This window comes from Eumetopias jubatus, unplaced genomic scaffold, assembly GCF_037043125.1.
Source record: "Eumetopias jubatus isolate StellerSeaLion01/CBP00866 unplaced genomic scaffold, mEumJub1_p1.0 scaffold_4, whole genome shotgun sequence".
Lineage (NCBI taxonomy): Eukaryota > Metazoa > Chordata > Mammalia > Carnivora > Otariidae > Eumetopias > Eumetopias jubatus.
The window spans coordinates 171,955,320-171,979,478 of record NW_028274810.1 but is presented as its reverse complement, the minus strand read 5'-3'; the positions used below and the strand labels follow the sequence as shown (position 1 = coordinate 171,979,478).

At 35.9% G+C, this 24,159-nt stretch overlaps 1 protein-coding gene across 5 annotated transcripts in view; it reads right to left on the bottom strand.

Moving 5' to 3' along the window:
• The window catches only part of ARFGEF1 (ARF guanine nucleotide exchange factor 1), a 148,008-nt gene that overhangs the window by 42,645 nt on the left and 81,204 nt on the right, over window positions 1-24,159 (bottom strand). For 2 of the 5 annotated variants that reach the window (XM_028113260.2, XM_028113276.2), the window contains exons 11-19: window positions 14,941-15,040; window positions 14,480-14,619; window positions 14,266-14,374; window positions 13,007-13,223; window positions 9,172-9,283; window positions 8,622-8,827; window positions 8,269-8,353; window positions 3,560-3,731; window positions 1,485-1,636 (exon numbers count right to left, since the gene is read on the bottom strand). In XM_028113260.2, the coding sequence (XP_027969061.1) occupies window positions 1,485-1,636; window positions 3,560-3,731; window positions 8,269-8,353; window positions 8,622-8,827; window positions 9,172-9,283; window positions 13,007-13,223; window positions 14,266-14,374; window positions 14,480-14,619; window positions 14,941-15,040 (1,293 nt within the window). The remainder of the gene's footprint in view (window positions 1-1,484; window positions 1,637-3,559; window positions 3,732-8,268; window positions 8,354-8,621; window positions 8,828-9,171; window positions 9,284-13,006; window positions 13,224-14,265; window positions 14,375-14,479; window positions 14,620-14,940; window positions 15,041-24,159) is intronic. The other 3 variants (XM_028113269.2, XM_028113283.2, XM_088022806.1) reach the window with 2 other exon arrangements.

Here is a 24,159-nt window from a genome sequence, read left to right as displayed (position 1 = left end):
TTCATCACAGTATCATGCAAAGTTAGTGAAGTGCCTTAAGGAAGAAGGCAACATTTCTTTTTGTATTTTAAAATGATCATTCTGGCCTCGGTAAATGGCTAAGAGGAGCACAAAAATAGACCTAAGGATACCAGTTAGTACACTACAATAATAAGATGAGAAATGAGGATGTCTGGAGAGGTTAAATGGCAGTAGAAACGGTGGTAAGAGGAAAGATTCTTAATGCTAGCTTAGAAGATGTTTAAAGAACTAACTTATAGAGAATAAATAATAAAAGCTATTTATGAAGAATTTTTAATGATACAGGGAAATACTTGTTATGAGAGAAATAGCAAGACACAAATTCTACACATAATATGGTCACAATTACTCAATTAAGATTAAAAAAGTAGTATATGAACATATCAACAGAAGTTTTTTCTGAGTGATAAAATTGTGGCTGGTTTCTTGTTTTTTTTTCATTCTCCACCTCCCGCAACCAAAAAACATTTGAGAAGAAAAACAAGAGTGTAAGACTATTCAAAACGAAACAAAAAGCTGCTTTATAAAATGGTTCATAATAAAGAGAAAATGCTTCTTGTATTATTTTCTGTATTATTTCAAAAGACAAGGCTAGTCATACTCCACTATTCCTTCTAACAACGCCTCCCCCAGGCCCCTCTCCCCCATCCCACAATTCTTCATCAACTTTTGGAAATAACATTATCACACAGACGTTGAAGTAGAGGTAGAACTATAAAACTTTAGAACTAAAAGAAAGCAATCTTGTAGTCGTCTTTTACTGCCCATACATATGTGTACTTAATATCTGAATGAGAACTCAAATTACAATCTTTAGCCTCCACAAACCATCCTACCACACTGTCCCACAAACTGGAATGTACTTTATCCCTTCTCCCTTTTCAATTTTGACTAGACTCTCCTCTATTTCCCTGTAATCCTTATTGATTCACTGCTTACTTACTCTTGCATTTCAGAGAAAGGATAGGAAAAAAGAACAGGAAAACGAAGAAGGAATAGGCAATCAAATTTTAAAGAACCAGTAAGTATCATTCTTACTAGATCAACCTTTAAACATAAATAACGCTTGCTTTTGTTCCTCACTCTACTCTTTGCACTCCAGGTATACTCGGAACCCTCATGTGAGTTCCTGGCCAGAAGTTCAAGATCACTCTGAAATTTTAGTTAACTCCAAAGGTTTAAATAGAACTCATTTGGAGAAAAACAGGCCAAAAATTAATGATCATTCTCTGAAATCTTCCCATTCTTCTTAAGGTCACACACTTATTAATTGCTAGTAGTGTATACCTTTTCTCATTCTCTTTAAGAAAAAATTTGTATTTGCTATATCCTAAATAGCACGGCTTTTGCTTCCAGGTTTATACTAATGGGCTATAATCACTGTATTTCCTTAACTTAAAAACACACTGAACAAAGTTACATATAAATGTATACTGCAACCAAAAGTTATTAGTAACTCTTACCTTAAACATGGGTCTCACATGCTCCAAATGTGTTGCACTTGTAAAAGGTGCCTGAACATGGCTCACAGCTTCCATGAGTGCTTTTGCTGTCTTGGCCATCTGTTCCATTTCTAAGTTATACAGAAGCCTTCTTTGTTTTTCACTGGCTACATCTGAAATAACAAGCACTATTAGCATTTAAGATACAAAGCTTTTTAAATGCTTTTTTACTATAAAATCATAAATACCACCAATTAATACTAATTAGGTAGAGTCTTAAAAAGCCAGACACAAAAGGTCACATAAGGTGTGATTCCATTTATATGAAATACCCAGAGTAGGTAAATCCATAGAAAAAGAAAGCAGACTGGTGGTAGCCAGAGGCTGGTGAGAGGGAGGGAATGTTAAATTTAATGGGTACAAGATTTTATTTTGGGTGATGAAAATGTTTTGGAACTAGACAGAGGTGGTGGTTGCCCAACAATGTAAATGTACTAAATGCCACTGAACCGTTCACTTCAAAATGTTTAATTTTATGTTATATGAATTATACCTCGAAAATGGGGGAAAAATTCCTGAACTAAGAGTTGGGGATAAATGGAAAACCTATGAGAAGGGAAGAGAGTAGGTATAACTCTGTCACAATGGAAGTACTAGGGAAACAACCCACTGGATGGGAGAATAGGAGGAGACAGGTAGAAGGCAAGGGGATCCTTGAATGACAACTCCTGAGTTAACAAGAAAACAGTAATCCTAACATTCCGGGATGACATCAGTATTTTAGTACACCTACAGCCTTTCCATATCCTGCTTCTCATTGATACTCTACCACCATGGACAAATTAGGCCAGAGAAAAGGAGGATAGGAAGAGGTTTTATTATGGGTCTGAAGACGAAAACTGAGTCAGAGAATTGGCATCTACTCAGGTGTAAAAATGAAGTCCTGAGCAATATATTCAACAATATTATAAGCAGAAGAGCTGAAAATAATACGCCCAAGTAAACTGCTGATTGGAACTGGACTGCAAAATGAGCCAAAGACACTAATTCAAGATTTAGCTTTGCCACTCTTTGGCTTTTAGCTGTAAAGATTTAATAAAAGTTTTTTACATTATACTCAGCTTATAGATTCTATGATTCTAAGTTTTCTAACCTCTCTGGACTTCAGTTTCCTCATCTATAAAATGAAGGGAGTATTAAAACTCCTTAGAATCATCTTCTACATTATTCCAAAAGATAAGGCCATTTATATTTCACTATTCCTTCTAACACCTTCCTAGCCCCTGACTCTCATAATGGTTCATCAACTTCTGGAATACACATATCACATAGGCCCTTGTTCCTCTCCTCTCAATAGAATTGTGCTGCAACCTGTTCTGTGAGATAAAGCTTGAGATTTCATTTCCAGGTGGAGTGTTCAGAAAGGCAGGAGTCTTCTTTCCATATTAGTGTTATATTCCTAAGCCACTACACTCATCTTATTTTATAGTCAGATTTTTAGCTCTAATTTAATCACCACTGTCCACATGTATAGAATGTCTACAATGGAGACAAGCCCACAGTTGGCTTCTCATGCTGGTTAGAGCTACAACCTCTATAATGATATAATTTGTGGTGCATCTGAAGGAGTGATTTCCAACTCCATGAGCTCCCTCACAATCCTAACCTTCCCCATCTCCTTGAATCACCCCTACTTCCAGCTTGTGTTTATGTGTAGCAATAAATGAACAGACAGAATTGTGTTGCTTGTAGATGATGAGGAGGCAGAAAAAGATGGAGAGTTGAAGTCTGACTAGTGGAGCTGCCTCAGCAGTCTTGCTGATGTCCAAATCCATGCTGAGATTTACTGCTAAACTGACAAGTATATATTAAATGCACACGAATCCATGCAAATTATATAGCATTTTCTGTTGATCACTGGTCAGTGCTATTTTTACTCAGAATGTGGAAAAAAAATATAACCAGATCAGCCAACTGTATATTATTATACTTCTCATTAGAATAGTATCTAATTTACTCTAAACCAAGTGAAAAACTCTTAGGAAACCCTATTTTTCCTCCTGAACAATCAGAATTCAATTGATTTGGAGACTTACTTTGCTTACTTGATTTTGTAGGGATTGTGAGTTCTTTTGTTTCTTTCATTGATATCTTTTTTCCAGCTATTTCATTATAGATAGCTGACAGATATTCTTCAGGAAGGTCTTTACTGTCATTGATACCTCTATTCATCTTAATGTACTGTTCCTTTGTCATTTTATTTTTAACCTAGAAATGAAAAACCATTAATTCTTAAAACTTACTTAAAAATTACTCCTATTTTAAGAATATGAATTAGAATTTATAAATACTTTGAGGACAGGAAGGGGAAAATATTCAACAAAACATGTATTAAAATGAAAGAAGTCACAGAAAATGAAGGCAATGTAGAAAAGACCTAGCCTGGCATATGCTAATACACCTTCTCAGATGGGTACATAAATAATTTATAGTAAGAAACAGGGAAATCGAATAATGAAATTACTTATTTTTGCCCAAGGTTTAAAAAAGAACCATGACAAGGATTAAAAACATATGGTATCAAAAAGATTTAAATCTTAGTTTGGGAAAACATAAATATGTTGTAATGATTTAAAAGCTGATTTTATATAAGTGGATGCAAAGTAACAGCTGAATTCATTTAAAATCAGATAACAATCTCCCTCCCTGACTGACTCAGCATGGTAAATGCATGTTAGGTGATCCAGGTGAAGTAGCCTTTGAACACTGTCTTGTTAAGAGTACTCTGAATAGGAATGTCCTGCAGCATACCTTGATCAATCTGTGGAGTAATAATTTGTAGTTTATAAGATACAGCCTTGTCACCAAACTTGAGAATTAGCACAAAATGTTTATATCTCCAAAAAACCCATATAGGTCTTACGACATCTCTAAGGATACAGGCATACCCGGGAGAAACTGTGTTTGGGTCCAGACTACCACAATAAAGTGAGTCAAATAAATTTTTTGGCTTCCTAGTGCATATAAAAGTTATATTTACCCTAAGCGTGCAATAGCAATGTCTAAAAAAAAAAGTACATACCTTAATTCAAAAACACTTTATTGCTAAAAATACTGTCATCTGAGCTTTCAAAGAGTCAATCACTGATCACAGATCATCATAACAAATGTAATAGTAATGAAAAAGTTTGGTTTATCGTGAGAATCACCAAACTGTGACAGAGATAATGAAATGAGCAAATGCTGTTGGAAAAACGGTGCTGACAGACTTGCTTGATGCAAGGTTGCCACAGACCTTCAATTTGCAAAAAATAAAACGAGGTATGCCTATATATTTATTCAATTATATATATATTTCCACCATCTCCCATAAAGAATTTGAAGCAACTCCAAACGTAAGACTCCTCCTGTAAATTTATAAGGTACACAGAATAATAAGCAAGTCATAACTTTAAAAACTCATCTTGAGTCAGCACTTAAAAAAAAAGAAAAGAAAGAAAGAAAGCCATTTCTCCTGGAGTTCTGATACATACTAAAAAACAATAACTCAGAGACACTAAGATAAAAGACTGTACAAGGGCTGCCAGTAAGAGGCTAAAAGAAGATTAACATCACCTGGAGATCTTGAGCATGCCATATTGTTTTAGCATCACACCAATCAGACAAAAAGAAGTCTTGATAAAAAATCTGAAGTAGCAGAGTAATATACTTGTGGGTGTGGGTTGAGAGGTGGGAGTGGGAGCTCCCAGAAGTGGGAGTAGGGAATACATGAATTTCAGATACCCCAAATAAAAATATACTGCTCAAACAGAACAATTCTGCCACAATGGGATTCTGAAAGTAGGATAAAAAAAACATAATCCTACTTTTCTTTTCCTCCTTATCTTTTATGGAACACTCCACTCTTAACTTTTGTTTTCATGTGCGTATGTTTTTTTTTAAAAAGATTTTATTTATTTGACAGAGAGAGATAGCAAGAGAGAGAGCTCAAGCAGGGGGAGCAGCAGGCAGAGGGAGAGGGAGAAGCAGGCTCCCTGTGGAGCAAGGAGCCCAACTCAGGGCCTGATCCCAGGACCCTGGGATCACTACCTGAGCCGAAGGCAGTCGCTTAACCAACTGAGCCACCCAGGCGCCCTTCATGTACTTATATCAAGCTGTGTTTAGTTTTAGTGTTTAAGTCACTTAAAGCCAGTTGTTACTATGATGGAGATTAATATACACAAAAAACCCTAAATGTGTTCTAAATATATACCTCAAATTTTAAAATAATTCACTGACTCAGACAATATATAAAAATGAGTCTAATTATAAATATTCTAGGTGAAAAAGAAACAAAAATGACTTGTTTAAATATTTTAATTTTGAAAACAACTAAGAATGAAAAGACCTAGTTCTAAGGAATTCCTTTAAAATTTACCCATGTTCGTTTCAAAATGATGTCATTTGTTACAGTTCATGTGGTCTTGAATCAATGGGGTCATGATTATGGGTTTAGTTTTCTAATTGAATTTTCCTTCATAGAAAGTAATAAGCTGTTCTGTACCTGCAGGCTGTATAGCAGCCAGCCAGCACTAGTTTGAGAGGGAGCGGGAAGACTACAAGCAGTTACCACTGCTAGGCCAGGACTCCATGTACATGTTCTATGGACAGAAACAAGTGCCATGAAGACAGAGCACTGCTCTCAAGTTGTTTCCTAACTGATCTGTGTTCAGAAACTTTTAACAATCTGGGTACTATGAAAGGACATTAAAGGATGTTTTAATATTTCCTCAAAATAACTTACAGAAGGATGAACTTATGTATGGGAAGATATGACACAGATGCATATAACACTGATAATTCATTTACAGAACCAAATTCTTTAAAAATATAACATTTTAAACACAAACAGGTGGTAGTATATTGGTTTGGACCAAAACACCAGACAGCAAACTCTGATATGAAGATATCCAAGTAAGTATCTGTAGACAGCCTTGTAACACCATGGAAAAAAGTATACTGCATAAGAAAAACCTGAAATGGAGCTGCTTTAACTACACTGCCAGTAATATGCCAAGGGCAATTTTTATTTATTTTTTCAAGATTCTATTTATTTGAGAGAGAGAGAGAGAGATAGTGCACGCAAGAGAGCACAAGCAAGAGTACGAGCCAGCAGGGGGCGGGGGGGGGCGCTGTGCAGAGGGAGAAGCAAATTTCCCGCCGAACAGGAAGCCCTACATGGGGCTCGAAGGCAGGCGCTTAACTGACTGAGCCACCCAGGCACCCTGTGAAGGGCTATTTTTAAATGATTAAAATATTAAATGACTTTTTAAGAAATATCTATATAAAATCAAATAAATCACTGGTAAATGCATAGTTGTTGAATTCTGATGTTTAAATCTAAGGGTAATTCTGTATATAATCCCCATGATACATTTGATCTATACTTTCCATATCAACCCTGCCTTAAGCATCTCAAAACACACACACACAAGTCCCTATATTGCAAAGTTTAATCTCAACCTTTAAATAAATTTTAATTTTTCTAAACCTCTAAGATTAGTAATAGTTTATTTCAGTTCCTAAGAATAATAAATTTCATTAGATGCCTATTCCTAAGAAGTATGAAGAAATTCTTGCAAATAGATAAATTTCTAAAGGTAATTTTCCCCAAAGATATCAAAGCATGTTTTTTGAAACGAAGTATAAAATACCTAAAACTTTAAAAATAATTTTTTGCTAATGGATATCGGAACTCAAGTGACAGTTCCTTAATATTTAAGAAGGAGTTATGAATTTTAAGAGGCAAATGAATATCTCAATATCCTAGGTATCAACACTTTAAAATTATTGTTAATTTTTAGGTGTAATGGTATTGTGGTTATGTTTAAATAGAGTGTGTGTCTTTCAGAGATATACACTGAAATAAATACAGATGAAATGATATGACACCTGGTATTTACTTCAAAATGATTTGGGAGAGAGAGAAGATATAGAATGAAGAAGACTGGCCATGGTTGATAACTGTGGAAGCTGGGTGACGGGCAAAGGAAGGATTCCCATACTAACCACTCTACTGCTTAAGTTTGAAACGTTAAAAGAAAAAACGTTTATGTATAGAGTTCTTCTTTGTTGTACTAAGTATAGGCAGAAGAACTAAAACATATTCTTAAAATTTATCTTAAGCTTTATATACCTATCAATCATGAGACAAATACAGACTTATTTTACAGATATCTGAAAGTCTAACTAGAATTATTACCAGAAACTGCGTTTTTTGTTTTTTTTTTAAACATTTATTTATTTAGAGGTGCCTGGGTGACTCAGTTAAGCATCTGCCTTCGGTTCAGGTCATGATCCCAAGGTCCTGGGATTGAGCCCCACAGTTGCAGTGGGGCTCCCTGCTCAGCAGGCAATCCGCTTCTCGCTCTGCCTCTCTCCCTGAGTGCTCATGCTCTCACGCTCTCTCTCAAATCAATGAATAAAATCTTAAAAAAAAAAAAAAGATTTTTTTTGAGGGGGAGAGAGAGAGAGAGAGAGAAAGCACTCCCATGAGCTGAAGGAAGGGCAGAGGGAGAGAGGAAAAAAAAATCTTACACAAGGGACCCTGAGATCAGTACCAGAGCAGAAACCAAGAGTCAGACACTCAACTGACTGAGGCACCCAGTGCCCCCAGAAACCACATTTGTAAAATGAACACTATACTAAATTAAATACCCCAATCTGGTGACTGGTTTCACTGAGTAAGATTAAAATTTCAACTCTTAACTTACTGAATTCAAAAGCACTTATTTAATTCATACTATCTATTATACACAGTACATACCTGTGGACTGTGAAGATCTGTGGTCAGCATGATAATTGAATAAGCCAAAACATAAGCAGTATCTGCACTAGCAAAAAGGGTTTGTCTGGAAAAATAAATGTATCATGTTACAAACTTTTATTGTTTTACAGTCGCATTTAAATAAATCATCTCAAACCCCCATAATTTTCTCTTTCAGGATTTATGTTCTAGCTCATACTACAGTGTTTTTATGGAATTGTCTTATCACTTCTAAATCACAGACAATCCAAATTCTCTGGGTGTAAGGAATGATGAATCTTCTGATGTTCCCTGCCACAATGTCTTGGACATAGCTGGCAACCAATAAATACCTGAATTTGAATCTTGCTTACCCTTGGTTGCATTCGAGGTATCTTGCAGCAAATTTTTCCATCAATCGATCAATTTTCTGAGCTTCCCCTGGAAGACGGAATCCTTCCAGAAACATACGAAGGGCTGAAACAAAGTCCTTTCCTGAAAAGTCATGTTGGTCCACATATGCATACATGACTTCTTTGTTAAATTTATCATTATCTCCCAGGAACTCGCCCACTTGAGTCTAAAGAACAAAAGATAAAAAAATTGATATCCTAATGAAATGTTACATTTGCCACAGAGAGGTTTAAAGAGCAGAAAAATCTCTAAGATTCATAGGTTTTGACTACAGGGTTAACTATTTCAAACGTGAAACTAAAAGTTAAACACACTAAATGTGTTTATTAAAAAAAAAGATATTGAGTTTAGAAAATTAAAAAGCAAAATTAAGAATACCTAGGTTATTCTTTGTAAGTTTTACTTACATACTTAGGAGGGCACTTTTAAAGGGGAAACAGTATGTATCATTATTAACTTAAAAAGGAACTTTATAGAGAAGGTTAGAATTAAAAAAATGGGTTTTCTTACAGAGTCTAATCTTTCCTCTTGATGTAAGAACTGGGCAATATCTTCAGGTGTAGTGCCAAGCATCCCTTGTTCTTGGAGGTACTGTATTCCTCTCTTTGGTTTCTTATTAAATCTAGATGATGTTAAAGTTAATACAAACATTAGAAACAGAAAATCATTTGAAAAGATCTTAAACTACTGTAAATTAATTTTCTAATACAACTCAGAAAAGTTTATTTAATATAATCAATGCATGAATATACAAAACTTTTTACATTATGCAAAGTTTTATTTTTCTTTTCTTAGAAAAGAGTCTGAAGCAAAAGGCCATCTTTATCAATGATATGGACCATTTCACTATTTGAGATAATGTCATGTTGTAGATAAGCTCTAAGGATATAGATACTAAATATCTCATGCTTTTAATATTTATATTCTCCTTAATGCTCAAGTAATCTTGGTTCATTCCATATACACCCACTGATTAATTCCGTTTCCTGCTTTTAAAGTAAAGAATTCTGGTGACTGTTTAACAACAATCTGACAGCATCATTTCCTTTATTAAAAAAATTCCTAGATATCCAATGTTTTTGAAGTCAAGTCCAAACTGACCAGATGGACAGACTCCTTCTCAGTACAGCTCTAGTTGATCTCATCCCCTCCCACCCACCTACTCCCACATATCCTGTTCTCATTCCTTAAGCAGAATGCATTTCTGCAGTCTATTTCCTCCACACGGCCTTTACTTGCTCCATTCACTGTGGAACTCCCCTTCATGCTTACAGATCCAGTTCAAAGGTCACCTCCTTGTTTCCACATCATTTACTTTCTTTTATTACACCACTAATTACTTTGGTCCCTCATCACCTGTCACCTGGTTAACAGTACTTAAATGGTCTTGCTATCTTTTGTTTTGCTCACATTCTAATCCATCCTTCAGGCTACTGGCCAAGTAATTGTTTCAAAAGAGAAACCTGATGCTACTCCTCCTCTGACTAAAATCCTTCAATACTAGTAGGCCAAAGTCAAGAAAAACAAGATAAAAATGTGTTTACATGGAGAGTAAGGCCTGCTGGAATCCGGATCCAACTCAATGCTCTCATTTCATTTCCTACGCCTGCCCCCGACCCTGCCTCTGCGGTGCTGAGCAACAGTCCTCAATGTTCCTCTCCTCTGTGCGGCAGCACGTCATTCTCTGTCTGAACCGTCCTTACCTGTACTGTCCTGACGATTCCTGTCAGTACAGCTCTAGTTGATCTGTAGGATCTAGGACCTGTCAAGTCCTAATTCATACATTAAAATCAAACATAGTTCACTGAGATAAGCACAATCTCTGCTCTCTAGAAGCTCTCTCCCTAATAAGCTTGATTTTTAAAAACCGTAACAGTAACAATGCAGTAACTCATATATTGACCAGGAAGACAGCACAGACGAGGAAGTTAACAAACACAGATGCTTGTGACATACTTCCTGGGGCAGGTGCCTGTGAAACTGAGCTTTCAAGGAGGACTACGTATTTCAAAAAAAAAAAAACATCTCAGAGAGGAAGGGGTCATACTAACACATGGCAGCATAAAACAGCATGACACTGTAACAAACAGCTCTGCATTGTTGGAAGGATGAAGTGAGCCAAAGAAGGCAGGTGATGAAGCTTAGAGTCCAGCAGACCTATATCATGAAGGTTATTATATCCTATTACAAGAAGCTGTGACTTTATTCTTTAAAAACAAAAGGGGGGCAGAAACAGAAGCTGACTTTCATTCAAGAGAGATCACTCTAGCTAAGTGTGAGAAAAGACTACAGAATAAATAAGACCAAAAAAAGGTAGGCCAATTAAAAGATTACATGAGTCAAGGCAAGAAACGGTGTTGGTTTGACTTGCGAAAACAGCTGCGGGAGATGGAGAGAGGAGATAAATAGCATAGATATTTAGCAAGTACAATCAACAGGATTTAGTGACAGACTAGATCCAAGGGGAAAATATAAGTAACTCCCAGGACTCTAGCTTTTAAATGTGGTAGCATGCTGGGGTTACTAGCCTAAATAAGAAATACAGAAACAGTAGTTTTCTATTTGTCTTTTGTTTTTGGTTAGAGTATTAGGGAGTTGATTATGAAGAGAATGGAGACTGGTAAATTTGGTTATGGACACACTGAGTGTGAGAACCTAAGCAATATCCAACAGAGATGTCCAACGGGCAATTATGGACAGGAGTCTAGACTTTAGCAGAGGTATTTATGTTAAAAGTAACACTGGGGAGTGGTGACATGCTAGCACATACATAGTAGCTGAAGTCATGAAAAAGAACATGATCCTCTAGGGGAAATTACAAAGTAAAAAAAGGGCTGAGGGACAGAACTCTGGAAATGCTAAGCTGTATGCAGGAGATAAATAGCCCACAGGAAGACTGAGATGGATAATCAGAATGGTAGGAGGAACAAGACAGAATGGTGCCACAGTCATGAAAGAGTGTAATGAGAGCATAGCAACATGAAAGCATTCACATGAAAGTATGAAGCAGAGCTCAAGTCCAGGGGCTGAAAGGCCGACTAGAGACTAAGGAGCCCTCCACTTTGCAGTCCTGTGACGACTCCAACTCACTCCCAAGTACTTCAAAGAGAGTTATCATATCTTGGCAGCACTTTGTATACTATTATGGACAATACATGGTATTATTTTAGAAAAACACTTTTGCCCCATATTTAGGCTGTAATCTTAAACACAAACAAGAACCAATGCTTTCATGGTTCTTAGCACACAGTCCCAAACACCAAATATATGTTTGCTGAGTAACACTTGCTGAGAATTTCAATATGAATATCTGATTACACATACTAAACCGAGTCCCTTAGAAGCCATGGCTGTTTCATTCATCAAGTTTCCCTAGGACCTTGCATAATGTCAGGAACAGATGGGACTTTGATAAATATCGACTGAAAAACTGGAATGAATGAACTATTAATGGCTATTTCCTGAGGCAATTTTGTGAGATTTTATAATTTTATGACAGTATACATGCATACATTTTGTCTTTTTTTCGGGAACCTGAACATTCACCAAAAGGTACTGTTTAAAAGTCAGGAAGAAATGCTTTACAGGAGAAGTAGCAAACCAGGTAAAGATACAAGGGAATTTTTAACAGTTTACAGTAGCTAGATCCATGGAGAAATGTCAGCAACTTCATTCTTCCTTCCAGTTTCTCTTTGAAAAAGATGGGCAATTAGAGGAATGAAAGCAGCATGGTACTATTTGGATACGAAATAGTCCAGGAGCAGGCCAATGCCATACAGCTTAGTGGGAAAACTGACTTTACAAGATCTGGGTCTGGTAGAGCAGCCAGGTTGGAAAAGGAGGTTATTACCTTATCAACATATAAAACTGAAATCGATAACAATGGATCAGTAACAAGAGTAGCACATTTGTAACCCAACTGGAGAAAATATAAAACCTATAAAAGGAGCAATGAGAAGCTAGCTATTAGAAGTTTTACATTGTAAATTTTTTGACTTGTCATCTGCTTAGGAAATATAATGCGGGATTTTATAACTGAGCTACTAAATGAACAATGCAAAACTACTGAGATGATATTCATCAACAGCATGTAAGATATGCTGCAAAATTAATTTAATGTGTATTATAGGGGTCTCTTGGGCTAGATTGCAATAAACAAGGAGAGCTGAATAATGAGCCACTAGAAGTCTTGGATACAGGAGACCTGTGCCCGGTTTTACTCAATGAAAGGTGGTAATGAGAAAGGAACAAATATTCTGAAGATGCAGAGAAACCCAGGGCAAGGGTGATACAGTACTAGCAAAAGGATATTCAGTAACATTTCTTCTTAAAATTGGACACTCACAAATCTATTCCTTGTTCTATTATTTCTTTTTGTTGCTTTAGGACTTCAAATTGTTCTGGATTATCAGTGCCAGACATCTGTGTACTGTAGCTGCCTATTCCTGATGATGAAGTTGACTCCAAGGAATTTAAACTTCCATATCTGTTTATTGTCTCAGGGTGTTTGATTTCACTCGTCTCTTGCTCTAAGGGTTTTTCCTGACCTGTGAGAAGAAAGACTGATACAGTAAATTAATCTTTCAAATAAAAATATGTAAATGGTTAAAAAAAAACATCAAGTAAGGCAAGAAATTTCAATGTTTCTTAGATAACTATGCAACACAAGCAAAATACTGAGTGCCATCACAGACAATATACTATGATATTAAAACACACCAGAATTAGAATGTGTGCACCATTAAAAGTTCTTTCTGCAGTTGCAGTGCTAAGTACCCACTGGGTTTCTGCTCTCAGTTCATGCCTCATGAGAAATAATTTTCCCTCAAAAGACTCTTGACTGATGGAATACTAGCTGTAGCTATGCGTTTTTCTCCTAGTAAGGGTAAATGTCAAACAAAGGTGAACAAACTTCTTAAAACAACTTGGCTTGTATAAATTTCTCCTATAATTATCTTTTCACAAAGCTGCATAAATATGCTTCACTTTAACATATTATTTAAATATTTCTAGGAAGATTTAGAAAGAAAAAGGTTTGGATAACTAAGTTGGAAATTTATAATTTTATTTTTATTTATATTATTTTTTAAAGATTTTATTTATTTATTTGACAGAGATACACAACAAGAGAGGGAACACAAGCAGCGGGAGTGGCAGAAGAAGGTTTCCCGCTGAGCAGGAAGCCAGATGCGGGGCTCGATCCCAGGACCCTGGGATCATGACCTGAGCCAAGGGCAGACGCTTAACGACTGAGCCACCAGGCATCCCTTGAGTGGATTCTAAACAGATGAAATATTTATTAAATATATCCAGGCTTTCTTTGCTTTGAGCAGGGAAAATGCTGGCTAGTATCAGCATCTCACTCCCCTTACTGAAGTGAGAAATAACTTGACACCTTTTGAGTTCTTTAGGAAACACATCTATTATAAATTTATAGTACTACAAATTTACAATTTTAAAGCTAGTATTTAACTCATACAGAATGCTTCCCTTATCAGCTAAAGGAATAAAGAGGTCACAAAACTGGCCTAATGGCAACTGGAACTATCCTCTTCAAAATACCATTTACTTGAAACGACAAAGGATTATAAAATGTCACCTTACCAAGAGTTGTCTGAGAGTTGGGATTCACATACTGATCCTTACTCCATTCAACCATACACTTCAAAATTGACACTAAACATTCTAAACCTTTTTTCCTCAGGCTCAATTCCTACAAATAATTCATAAAAAGAATAAAAACAAAAAGATCTTTTAAGGAAACACATAGCTCTTCCTTGACCAAGTTTAAATTTGAAAATGCTTTTAAAGTTCTTACCTGAACATTACTCATACCAAGTTCTTGACTACCCCGTCCTTGAGCAATTTTTGATAGATCATTTACTAGTCTTTCAAATATATTCGCTGCATTTAAATCACAGTCATAGTTTACATAAATATCCACTACACTCTGAGCATCTGTAACAATATCATATATTACTTTTAACAAAAGGCATTAAGAATATTAGTATATTTTGGGCTTTTAAATCTCTCTTTTTAAGAGAGATTTTATTTATTTATTTGTCAGACAGAGAGAGAGAGAGAGAGAGAACAAGCAGGGGGAGTGCCAGGCAGAGGAAGAAGCAGGCTCCCCACTGAGCAAGGAGCCTGATGCAGGACTCAATCCCAGGAACCGAGATCATGACCTGAACCAAAGGCAGATGCGTAACCAATTGAGCTACCCAGGCATCCCTCAAATATCTCTTAATAAGAAAAGATAATAAGGATAATTTCAAATACCTGCACAGATCCTTGTCAATGTTTGAATAACCATCCATTTGTGGTCAAATGAGCTGGTAGAAGTTTCCAAAATGTATAGGAAAATTTCTTTAAAGAACACCTGTGATTAGGGAAAAAATTCTGTTTAAAATATTATTTGTATATGTGATGTTTTAAATATCCCAAAGCTGTGGAGCAGAGATTAGGACCCAGGCTCCTCTGGAGTTCAACTTCTTTTGAGTTCCATCTCTGAAATGTCAGGACTAAGCTAACTTGGGTGTGTGACTTAAACTAGCCCTTATAGTAGGAGTACTGAACTTCACATTGTTTTGTTTGCCATCACACAGCCACTACAAAGGAAATCTGCAAAGTCCTCTGGGTAAGAATTTTGTGAACATATTTACAAAAGCAATGTAACTCATGCTTCATTTTTTTAATCTCTCAAAGATTATAAATTTATTCATCAGTTAGGTTTTTCAGCCATTATTAATAGGTGCCTAATTTTCCTAGATTTAAATGTACCTAATGCTCTAATCCACACAATAAAAATCATCTCTTACACTATATTTTTATAATTACTCACATAAGTGGAAATCTCTATCTGAAAACAACAAACTGTTTCTTACTATTCTTTACACTAAATGATGTCAAATAAAAAGGAGTTACTCAACCTAATTAAATAAATTACAATTTAAGAGCTAGGAAAGAATTTTTAGATTGAAATTTATTTTGGAAAAATGACTGATTTAAGAAGGGATGACTGAAAAAAGAAAACTAAAAGTCACACATTAACATTTAGGGAGCTTTGTGCTCCATAAATGCATACTGATAATATGAGGTGACTAATGTCTTTCTCCCTCCTAATTGGGTGAGGTACCCTTGAAATGTGCTTTTCTTTCACAAAATCCAACACATTTCTATTACTTCCTTAATGTCAGCAGCATTTCCTACAAGAGCATAACTTTTTAAGAAGGTAGGGTCCAGGTCTTTCTTACTAAGCACTGTGTCCCCACTGCCTGGCATACAGCAGCTGTTCAATAAATATTTATGATCACAGTTCCTAAACATTGCCCCAAGGCACCGCTGCAGCCAACTTAGAGGGATGCCATGACAATTTCTGAGGGAAAATTCCGAAGAAATATATCTGTTGAACACCTCACAAGACTGCTCAGTTTCAACATTAGATCACACTACATTCCTTTCACTGACATCATTTTCGCAAACCTGAGTTTTAGTGATTGGTATGCTAAAGGGCAGAGACCGCAAGAAAGTCAATGAAGAATAGGAAATAAGGGTGGCAGTGTCCAAGTGGATTCCAAGGTCTGAGGAGTTGGGCAGTGTCCAAAAGGCACATACATTTCGGTAGTTAAGTAACTGTGACTACTTAAAAATGAAATAAAAATATCATTTTTAAAAATTTATCTATTATTTTTCTTCAAATGGAGATTACGTTGTTAAAATAAATATTTGTTAAGCTGTTTGAACCTCATTACTTAATAAATGGAACTGTTAGGTACTTCTTTTAGCACAAGTACGCTGTGAAAAGATTAGACACTCTAAAGGTACCATGAATCAAGAAAGTTTGCTGCCTTGCTGGGACAAGCAAGGGGTAGTGGACATGACACTTGCTGAGACCAGAGAGCGTGAGTGGCTGCAGTGCTTCCCTGCCCCCAGGCTGAGGCTGGTGAGCACAAGTGCCTGCGGCATTCTCCTGTACCCAGCCTAAAGCCAGTGGACACACAGATGAGGCACTCTGCCATAGCACTGCTGAAACACATAGGCACTGCCTTTTTGAAGTCTTAAGCCAGCAAGGGTGCCCCTTCCCCTACACTCTCCAGCTGTCTTGCTACAGCCAGTGAGCATGTGCAATCCACAGAGGAGATATCACTTGACTGCCTGGCCCTGGTGGCCAAGAGAGCTGGCATTCAGAGCAACATGGGACTGTAACAATGAGAAAGACTGTTCTTGGCATGCCACCATCCATAGGGCATTGCACAGACAGCGGACTGAAACACAACATGTCTTCTTGTAAAAAAGGTCTGTTTATTTAGCCTGGAAGCTTCAGCCTGAGGAACAGGCTTCAGGTCTCCCTCACATCTAGAGGTGAAAAAGGTGCTCCCCGGGAGTGAAAGCAGGGAGAAACCGTGTTTTGCGCCTCCCCCGGCCTTACTACAGTTTGACAAGCCTTCCCAGAAAGGAGCTTATACACTTCTCTGGAGTCAGGAATTTTGCCACTGTCACACAGGGGACATCTCCAGATCTCCAGTCTGGAGAACAGGACTGTATATATTTGCATATTTAAAAGTTGCTGCCTGAGGGAGTGGCTTCCAAACAACCTGAAACTAGGTGCTAAATGAGATTCCTCCCCATGGATCACTGACAGGACATGGCACATCCTCAACAATAGGTGCATATCAAGAATAAATAAGGTGGTTTAGATAATCACAAAGGTTCCAGGGACAACCAAGAGCTAGGGCAAGGTTGAATGAGAAGGATCATCACCTGCACAAGGTCATTCCCTCAAGAGAGAGAGGCAGATGTTTCACCCAATACATGGAAACAGAGTCAAGCAAAATGAGGAAACCAAGAAATAGATTTCAAAAAAAAAAAAAGACAAAAACCTCAGAAAAAGACCTTAATGATATAGAGATAGGTGATCTACATGATAAAGAATTCAAAGTAATGCTCATAAAGATGCTCACAGAATGTGGTACAGGAATGGATGAGAACTTCAAGAAGGAAAATGAAATAGCAAAGAAGTCAAAGAGCTGAGGAACACAACAACTGAACTGAAAAACACACTTGTGGGGTTCAACAGCAGACTGAATCAAATAGGTAAGGACCAGCGATCTACAAATCAGGGCAGTAGAACCCCCCAAATAGAGCAACAAAAAGAATTTTTAAAAAATGAAGATCACTCAAGGAACATCAAGTGGAAGAACATTCTCATTATAGTAGTCCCTAAAGGAGAAGAGCAAGAGAAAGGGGCAGAAGACTTATCTGAACAATTAAGGCTAGAAACTTCCCTGGGGGAAGGAAACAGACATCCAGGTCCAGGAAGTCCAAAGAGTTACAAATGAGATGAATTCAGAGAGGTCCACACCAAGACACATTGTAATTAAAATGTCAAAAGTTAAAGATACAGAGAAAATCTTAAAAACAGCAAGAGAAAAACAACTAGTTGTATACAAGGAAAAACCCATATGGCTATGAACAGATATCTGAGCACAAACTGTGTGGCCAGAACGCAGCGACAGGAGATACTCAAAGTGCTGAAAGGAAAGAACTTCCAACCAATAATACTCTAACCAGCAAGATTATCATTCAAATTTCAAGGAGAGAGTTTTCCAGACAAGCAAAACCAAAGGAGTTCATTATAATTAAACTGTCTTTATAAGTAATATTAACAAGACTTCTTTCAGCTGAAAAGAAATGGCACTAATAAACAAGAAAACATACAAAAGTAAAAATCTCACTAGAAAAGGCACATTATAGTACAGGTAGTAAATTAATCACTTATAAAGCTACTAATAAAATTAAAAAAGTAAAATTAAGTAAAACAATGATTAGTTAAGGGTTACATAAAAAATGTAAAAAGCAGTATCAAAAACATAAAATGGGGGAGGGATTAAAAATGCAGTTTAGTAGGAGTGTTTTCAAATTTAAGTTGTGATCAACTTAAAATAAACTGATCTATACATAGGAGGATATATGTGATCCTCATCATAGCCACAAACCAAACACTTATAGTAAATATACAAAACGAGAAAGGAATCTAACCATAATACTAAAAAAAGTCATCAAACCACAAAGGTAGAGAAAAAGAAAAAGGAAGAGAACAGTCAGAAAAAAATTAACAAAATGGCAGTTAAGTATTTACCTATCAATAGTTACTTCAAATGTAGATGAACTAAATGCCCCAAACAAAAGATATATAGTGGCTGGATGAATGAAAAAACAAGATACATCTATATACTTCCTACATGAGACTCCTTTCAGAAGTAAGGACACACACAGACTTGAAAGTGAAAGAATGGGAAAGATATTCCACACAAAGGGAAAGGAAAAGTAAGGTGGTACAGCTACACTAATATCAGACAAAAAAAGACTAAAACAAAGACAGTAATAAAAGACAAAGTGGGGCAGTAAATAACAATAAAGGGGTCAATCCAGCAAAAATTTAGAATAGTTATATATGCACCATACATAGAAGCACTGAAATATATAAGGCAAATATTAACAGACCCAAAGGGAGAAACTGACAGCAGTAGAGTATGAAATTTCAATCCTCCACTTACATCAATGGATAGATCATCCAGACAGAATATCATTAAGGAAACACTGGTCTTAAATAACACATTATACAAGATGGATTTAACAGATGTACAGGCAACCCTTGAAAAACATGGGTTTGAACTATGCAGGCCCACTTATATGCGGACTTTTTTTTTCCTTCAAGTTTTATTTAACCTCCAGTTAGCTAACATACAGTGTAATATTAGTTTCAGGTGTAGAACTTAGTGATCCATCTCTTACCTACAACACCCAGTGTTCATCACTACTAGTGACCTCCTTAACCCATCACCCATTTAACCCATCCCCCTGCCCACCTCCCCTCCAGTAACCCTAAGTTTGTTCTCTATAGTTTGTTCCTGGTTTGCCTCTCTTTTCTTTCCCATATGTTCATCTGTTTTATTTCTTAAATTCCACATATGAGTGAAATCATACGGTATTTGTCTTTCTCTGACTTATTTTACCTCTCAAGCTCGGGGGCACGTGGGTGGCTTAGTTGGTTAAGCACTTGCCTTTGGCTCAGGTCATGATCTCAGGGTCCTGCGATCAAGCCCCGATCAAGCCCCACGTAAAGCTCCTTGCTCAGCAGGGAGTCCCCTTCTCCCTCTCCCTTTGCCCCTCCCCACCACTCATGTTCTCTCCCTCTCTATCTCAAATAAATAAATCTTAAAAACACACTTTAAAAAAATACTCTCAAGCTCCATCCTATGTGGATTTCTTTTGATAAATACAGTACGTACTGTAAAAATATTTTCTCATGATTTTCTTAATGTTTTTTCTCTAGCTTACTTTATTGTAACACAGTATATCACGCATACAATATACAAAATATATGTTAATCGACTGTTATCAGTAAAGGCTTTCAGTCAACAGTAGGCTATTAGTAGTTAAATTTTGGGGGGAGTCAGATGGTTAACATGGATTTTTGACTAGGCAGTAGTTAAATGTCCCTAACCCTGTACCATTCAAGCATTAACGGTATACAGAACCCAAAAACAGAATATACGCCCTTCTTAAATGCACATGAAACACTCTTCAGGACAGATTACATTTTAGACCACAAAACAAGTCTCAATAAATTCAAGAAAACTGAAATCATATCAAATACTACACAATGGTTTAAAATTAGAAATTACAAGAAGAAAAACTGAAAAACTACATGTGGAGATTAAACAACACACTACTGAACAACTGAGTCATAGGAGAAGTCAAAAACTACCTTGAGATGAACAAAAACAAATACAACATACCAAAATCTATAGGATGCAGCAAGTGGTCCTAAGAGAGGAATCATTGCAATACAAGCCAACTTCAAAAACAAACAAGAGAAACCTCAAATGAGTAACTTAACTTTACACCTAAAGGAATTAAAAAAAAGAATACAAGAAACCTAAACATAGGAAGCAAATAAGATCAGAGTGTAAATAAATGAAAGAGAGACTAAAAAGACTATAGAAAAGATGAATAAACAAAGAGATGATTCTCTGGAAAGATACACACACTGACAAACCTTCAGGCTGACTCACTCAAAGTCAGAAATGAAAGAGGAGGTTACAGCTGATTCCACAGATATACAAAAGATCACAAAAGACTACTATGAACAATTATATACCAACAAATGGGACAACCTAGAAGAAATGGATGAATTCCTAGAAACATACAATGTTACAAGAATGAATCAGGAAGAGACAGAAAATCTGAATAGACCAATTACTAGTAAGGAGATTACATCAGTAATCAGTCTCTTCAATCACTGGTCCTGGGCAAACTGGACAGCTACATGTGAAATGATGAAACTAAACCACTATCTTACACCATGTACAAAAATTAACTCAAAATGGATTAAAGACTTGGATGTAAGACCTTTAACCATAAAACTCCTAGAAGAAAAAATAGGTAGTAAGCTTGCTAACATAAGCCTTAGTGATGTCTTTTTGGATCTGATTCCAAAGGCAAGGGAAACAAAAGCATAAGTAAACAAATGGGACCACATCAAACTAAACAGCTTCTGCACAGCAAAGGAAACCATTAATGAAATGAAAAGGCAACCTACTAAATAGAAGACATCTGCAAATCATATATTTAACAAGGGATTAATATCTAAAATATATAAAGAACTTACACAACTCAATAGCAAAAAAACAAAAAAAAAATCAATTAAAAAAACAGGCAGAGGTTATGAAAAGACATTTTTCCAAAGGAGACAAATACAGATGGCCAACAGGTACACGAAAAGATGCTCAACATCTCTAATCATCAAGGAAATGCAAATCAAAGCCATAATGAGGTATCACCTTACACTTGTGAGGATGGCTATTATCAAAAAGATAAGAAATAACAGAGTTTGACGAGGATGTAGAGAAAGGGGAACTCTTGTACACTATTGGTGGGGATGTAAACCGGTACAGCCACTATGGAAAACAGTATGGAGGTTCCTCAAAAAATTAAAAATAGAGCTACTATATAATCCAGCAATTCCACTAATGGGTATCTATACAATGAAATGAAAACACTAATATGAAAAGATACATGATACCTATGTTTATTGCAGCATTATTTACTATAGACAAGATAATGGAAAGAAACGCAGAGTCCATGAATGGATAAAGAAGAAATGATATATATGTACAATGCAACACTACTCAGCCATAGAAAAGAATTTAAATCTTGTCATTGCAATAACATGGATGAACCTTACAAGAATTATGCTAAGTGAAATAAGGAAGAGAAAGACAAATACTGCCATGATTTCATTTAAATTTGGAGTCCAAAAAACAAAAACAAAAGAAACAAAGCTCCGACTCATAGATAGAACCAGCTGGTGGCTGACAGAGGGGTGAGGATGTGGAGGTTCGAAATGGGTGCAAAGGATTAAGAGGTATAAACTGCCAGTTATAAGTTGTGGGGATGTAATACACAGTATGGGGAATATAGTTAATAATCTTGTATTAACTTCGTAAGATAACAGATGGTAACTAGATTTATTGCAGTGATCATCCTGTAATGTACAGAAATGTTGAATCCCTATGTTGTACACCTGACACTAATACTGTTAACATCAATTATACTAAACAAACAAATAAAAAAGAAAGTTTAGAACTCTCCAAATTGTGGACTAAATACAACCCCTAGATTTGAAGAAAGAGGAAAATAAAAACTTTAGCTACTCTGAGTTATCAAATTATACTAGGCAAGCAATAGCCTACAATTGTAATTTAAGACATCATGCCCATCGACAGGGGCTCTAAAAAAACACAAAAATTTTAAAGATAGAGCACCTAAAATGTAATGTGTGCAGAGTAACAGTAGTATCATAGACACTTCGCACATATTTTCTTGAAAAGTTGTGCATTAACTATTTTCTGATAATAGACATGTAAGTTAATGTCTATGGAAAATCATATTATCGAAACTCTGAAGTGAATATTCTCATAAAATGAACATTCATGTAATAACAATCTCAACACTACTTTGCAAATTTAGGTTTTTATATGTCGGCTTTGCTTTCTCCAATTAGAACACAGCTTATCTTGCATTTGAATATGTGTAGTATTTTCAAAAGTGATCTACACTTGTCTTGTTTGATCCTCAATCTCTCCATAAGGGACAATGGAGAGCGAAATAAACCTGATCTCTTTAAGCATACAGAACAATATTACAACAATTTTGTAATGAGAATCTACCATCTGAGACAAAGGAAATTTCTTACCAGCATTTCCTTTAAATTTGTGTTTCCAAAAGTTTTGTACATTAAATTTAATCTACAAAAATAGTAATCCCAACTTTAGTGATTTTTGTGATACCTGGTTCCCTAAGAATTTATATTTCACAGTCTACTAAACAGTACTTAAAGAAGTTGAGTCTCAGTGTTCAGAAATCTCTAAGTAAATGAATGTAGTCTTCTAAAATTATCTAATAGCAATTTAAATGCTTCATCATCACATGGAAGACTTTTGGCTTAGTAAGGAAGCAAAAGTTCCAAAAGTTTTTTTAAATCTCTTTTAACTGTACTTCCTGAAAATAATGGGAAAAAAGTTATCAAAAAATAGCAACTGTTCCTAGTTAAATGCCTTCCATTATTTTGACAGACATAAGACAAACTAAAATTTGACAATATATATGTACCAGAAATTGTTTCCTGTTCAGAATTTGGCCCCAATTTAAAAACTAGGGCCTTATTCTGTCTTATTCCCATAATATTCCATGTGAATTTTAATAGATACTGTAGAACATTAGTAATAAAGTATATGATTGTTCCACCCACCTCAAATCTCTAGGAAATGACAATTTATCATTTGCACATTAGAAAAATAATACAAAGCAAAAATTAAAATTTCAAACTCCTAAAATATAACACTAAAAATATAATCCTTCTTAATAGCCTCTTTAAAGTGCCCAAAACTTAAATGGCTTAAAACCGTATATATATATATAGAGTTTTCTTTTAAGATAACCAAATTCACTATTACATACCATATAAACAACGGCAAAATTACTGTGAGGACTGAATTACCTCAGGACATCTAGAATCATCAATTCAACCAGTATAAATTCCCTGTCTTAATTTGATTTTGTTTTCTTAATGTTTACCCAGTGCTTAGTACTTCATAAGCACATGCTAGTTGAATGAGTAAATGAAAAAAAAGTAGCACAGTTGACCCCTGAACAATGCGCGGGTTAGGGCTACTGATCCCAGCGCAGCTGAAAATCCACATATAACTTTGGGTCTCCAAACGCTTAACTACTAATAGGCTACAAGCCTACTGACAACATAAACATTCAACTAACTATTTTGTACATTATATGTATTATATGCTGTATTCTTACAATCAAGTAAACTAAAGAAAAAAAAAGAAAATACACTTACAGTACTGTATCTACACTTACTGAAAAAAAATCCACATGTAAGTGGGCCTACTCAGTTCAAAGCAGTATTGTTTAAGGGTC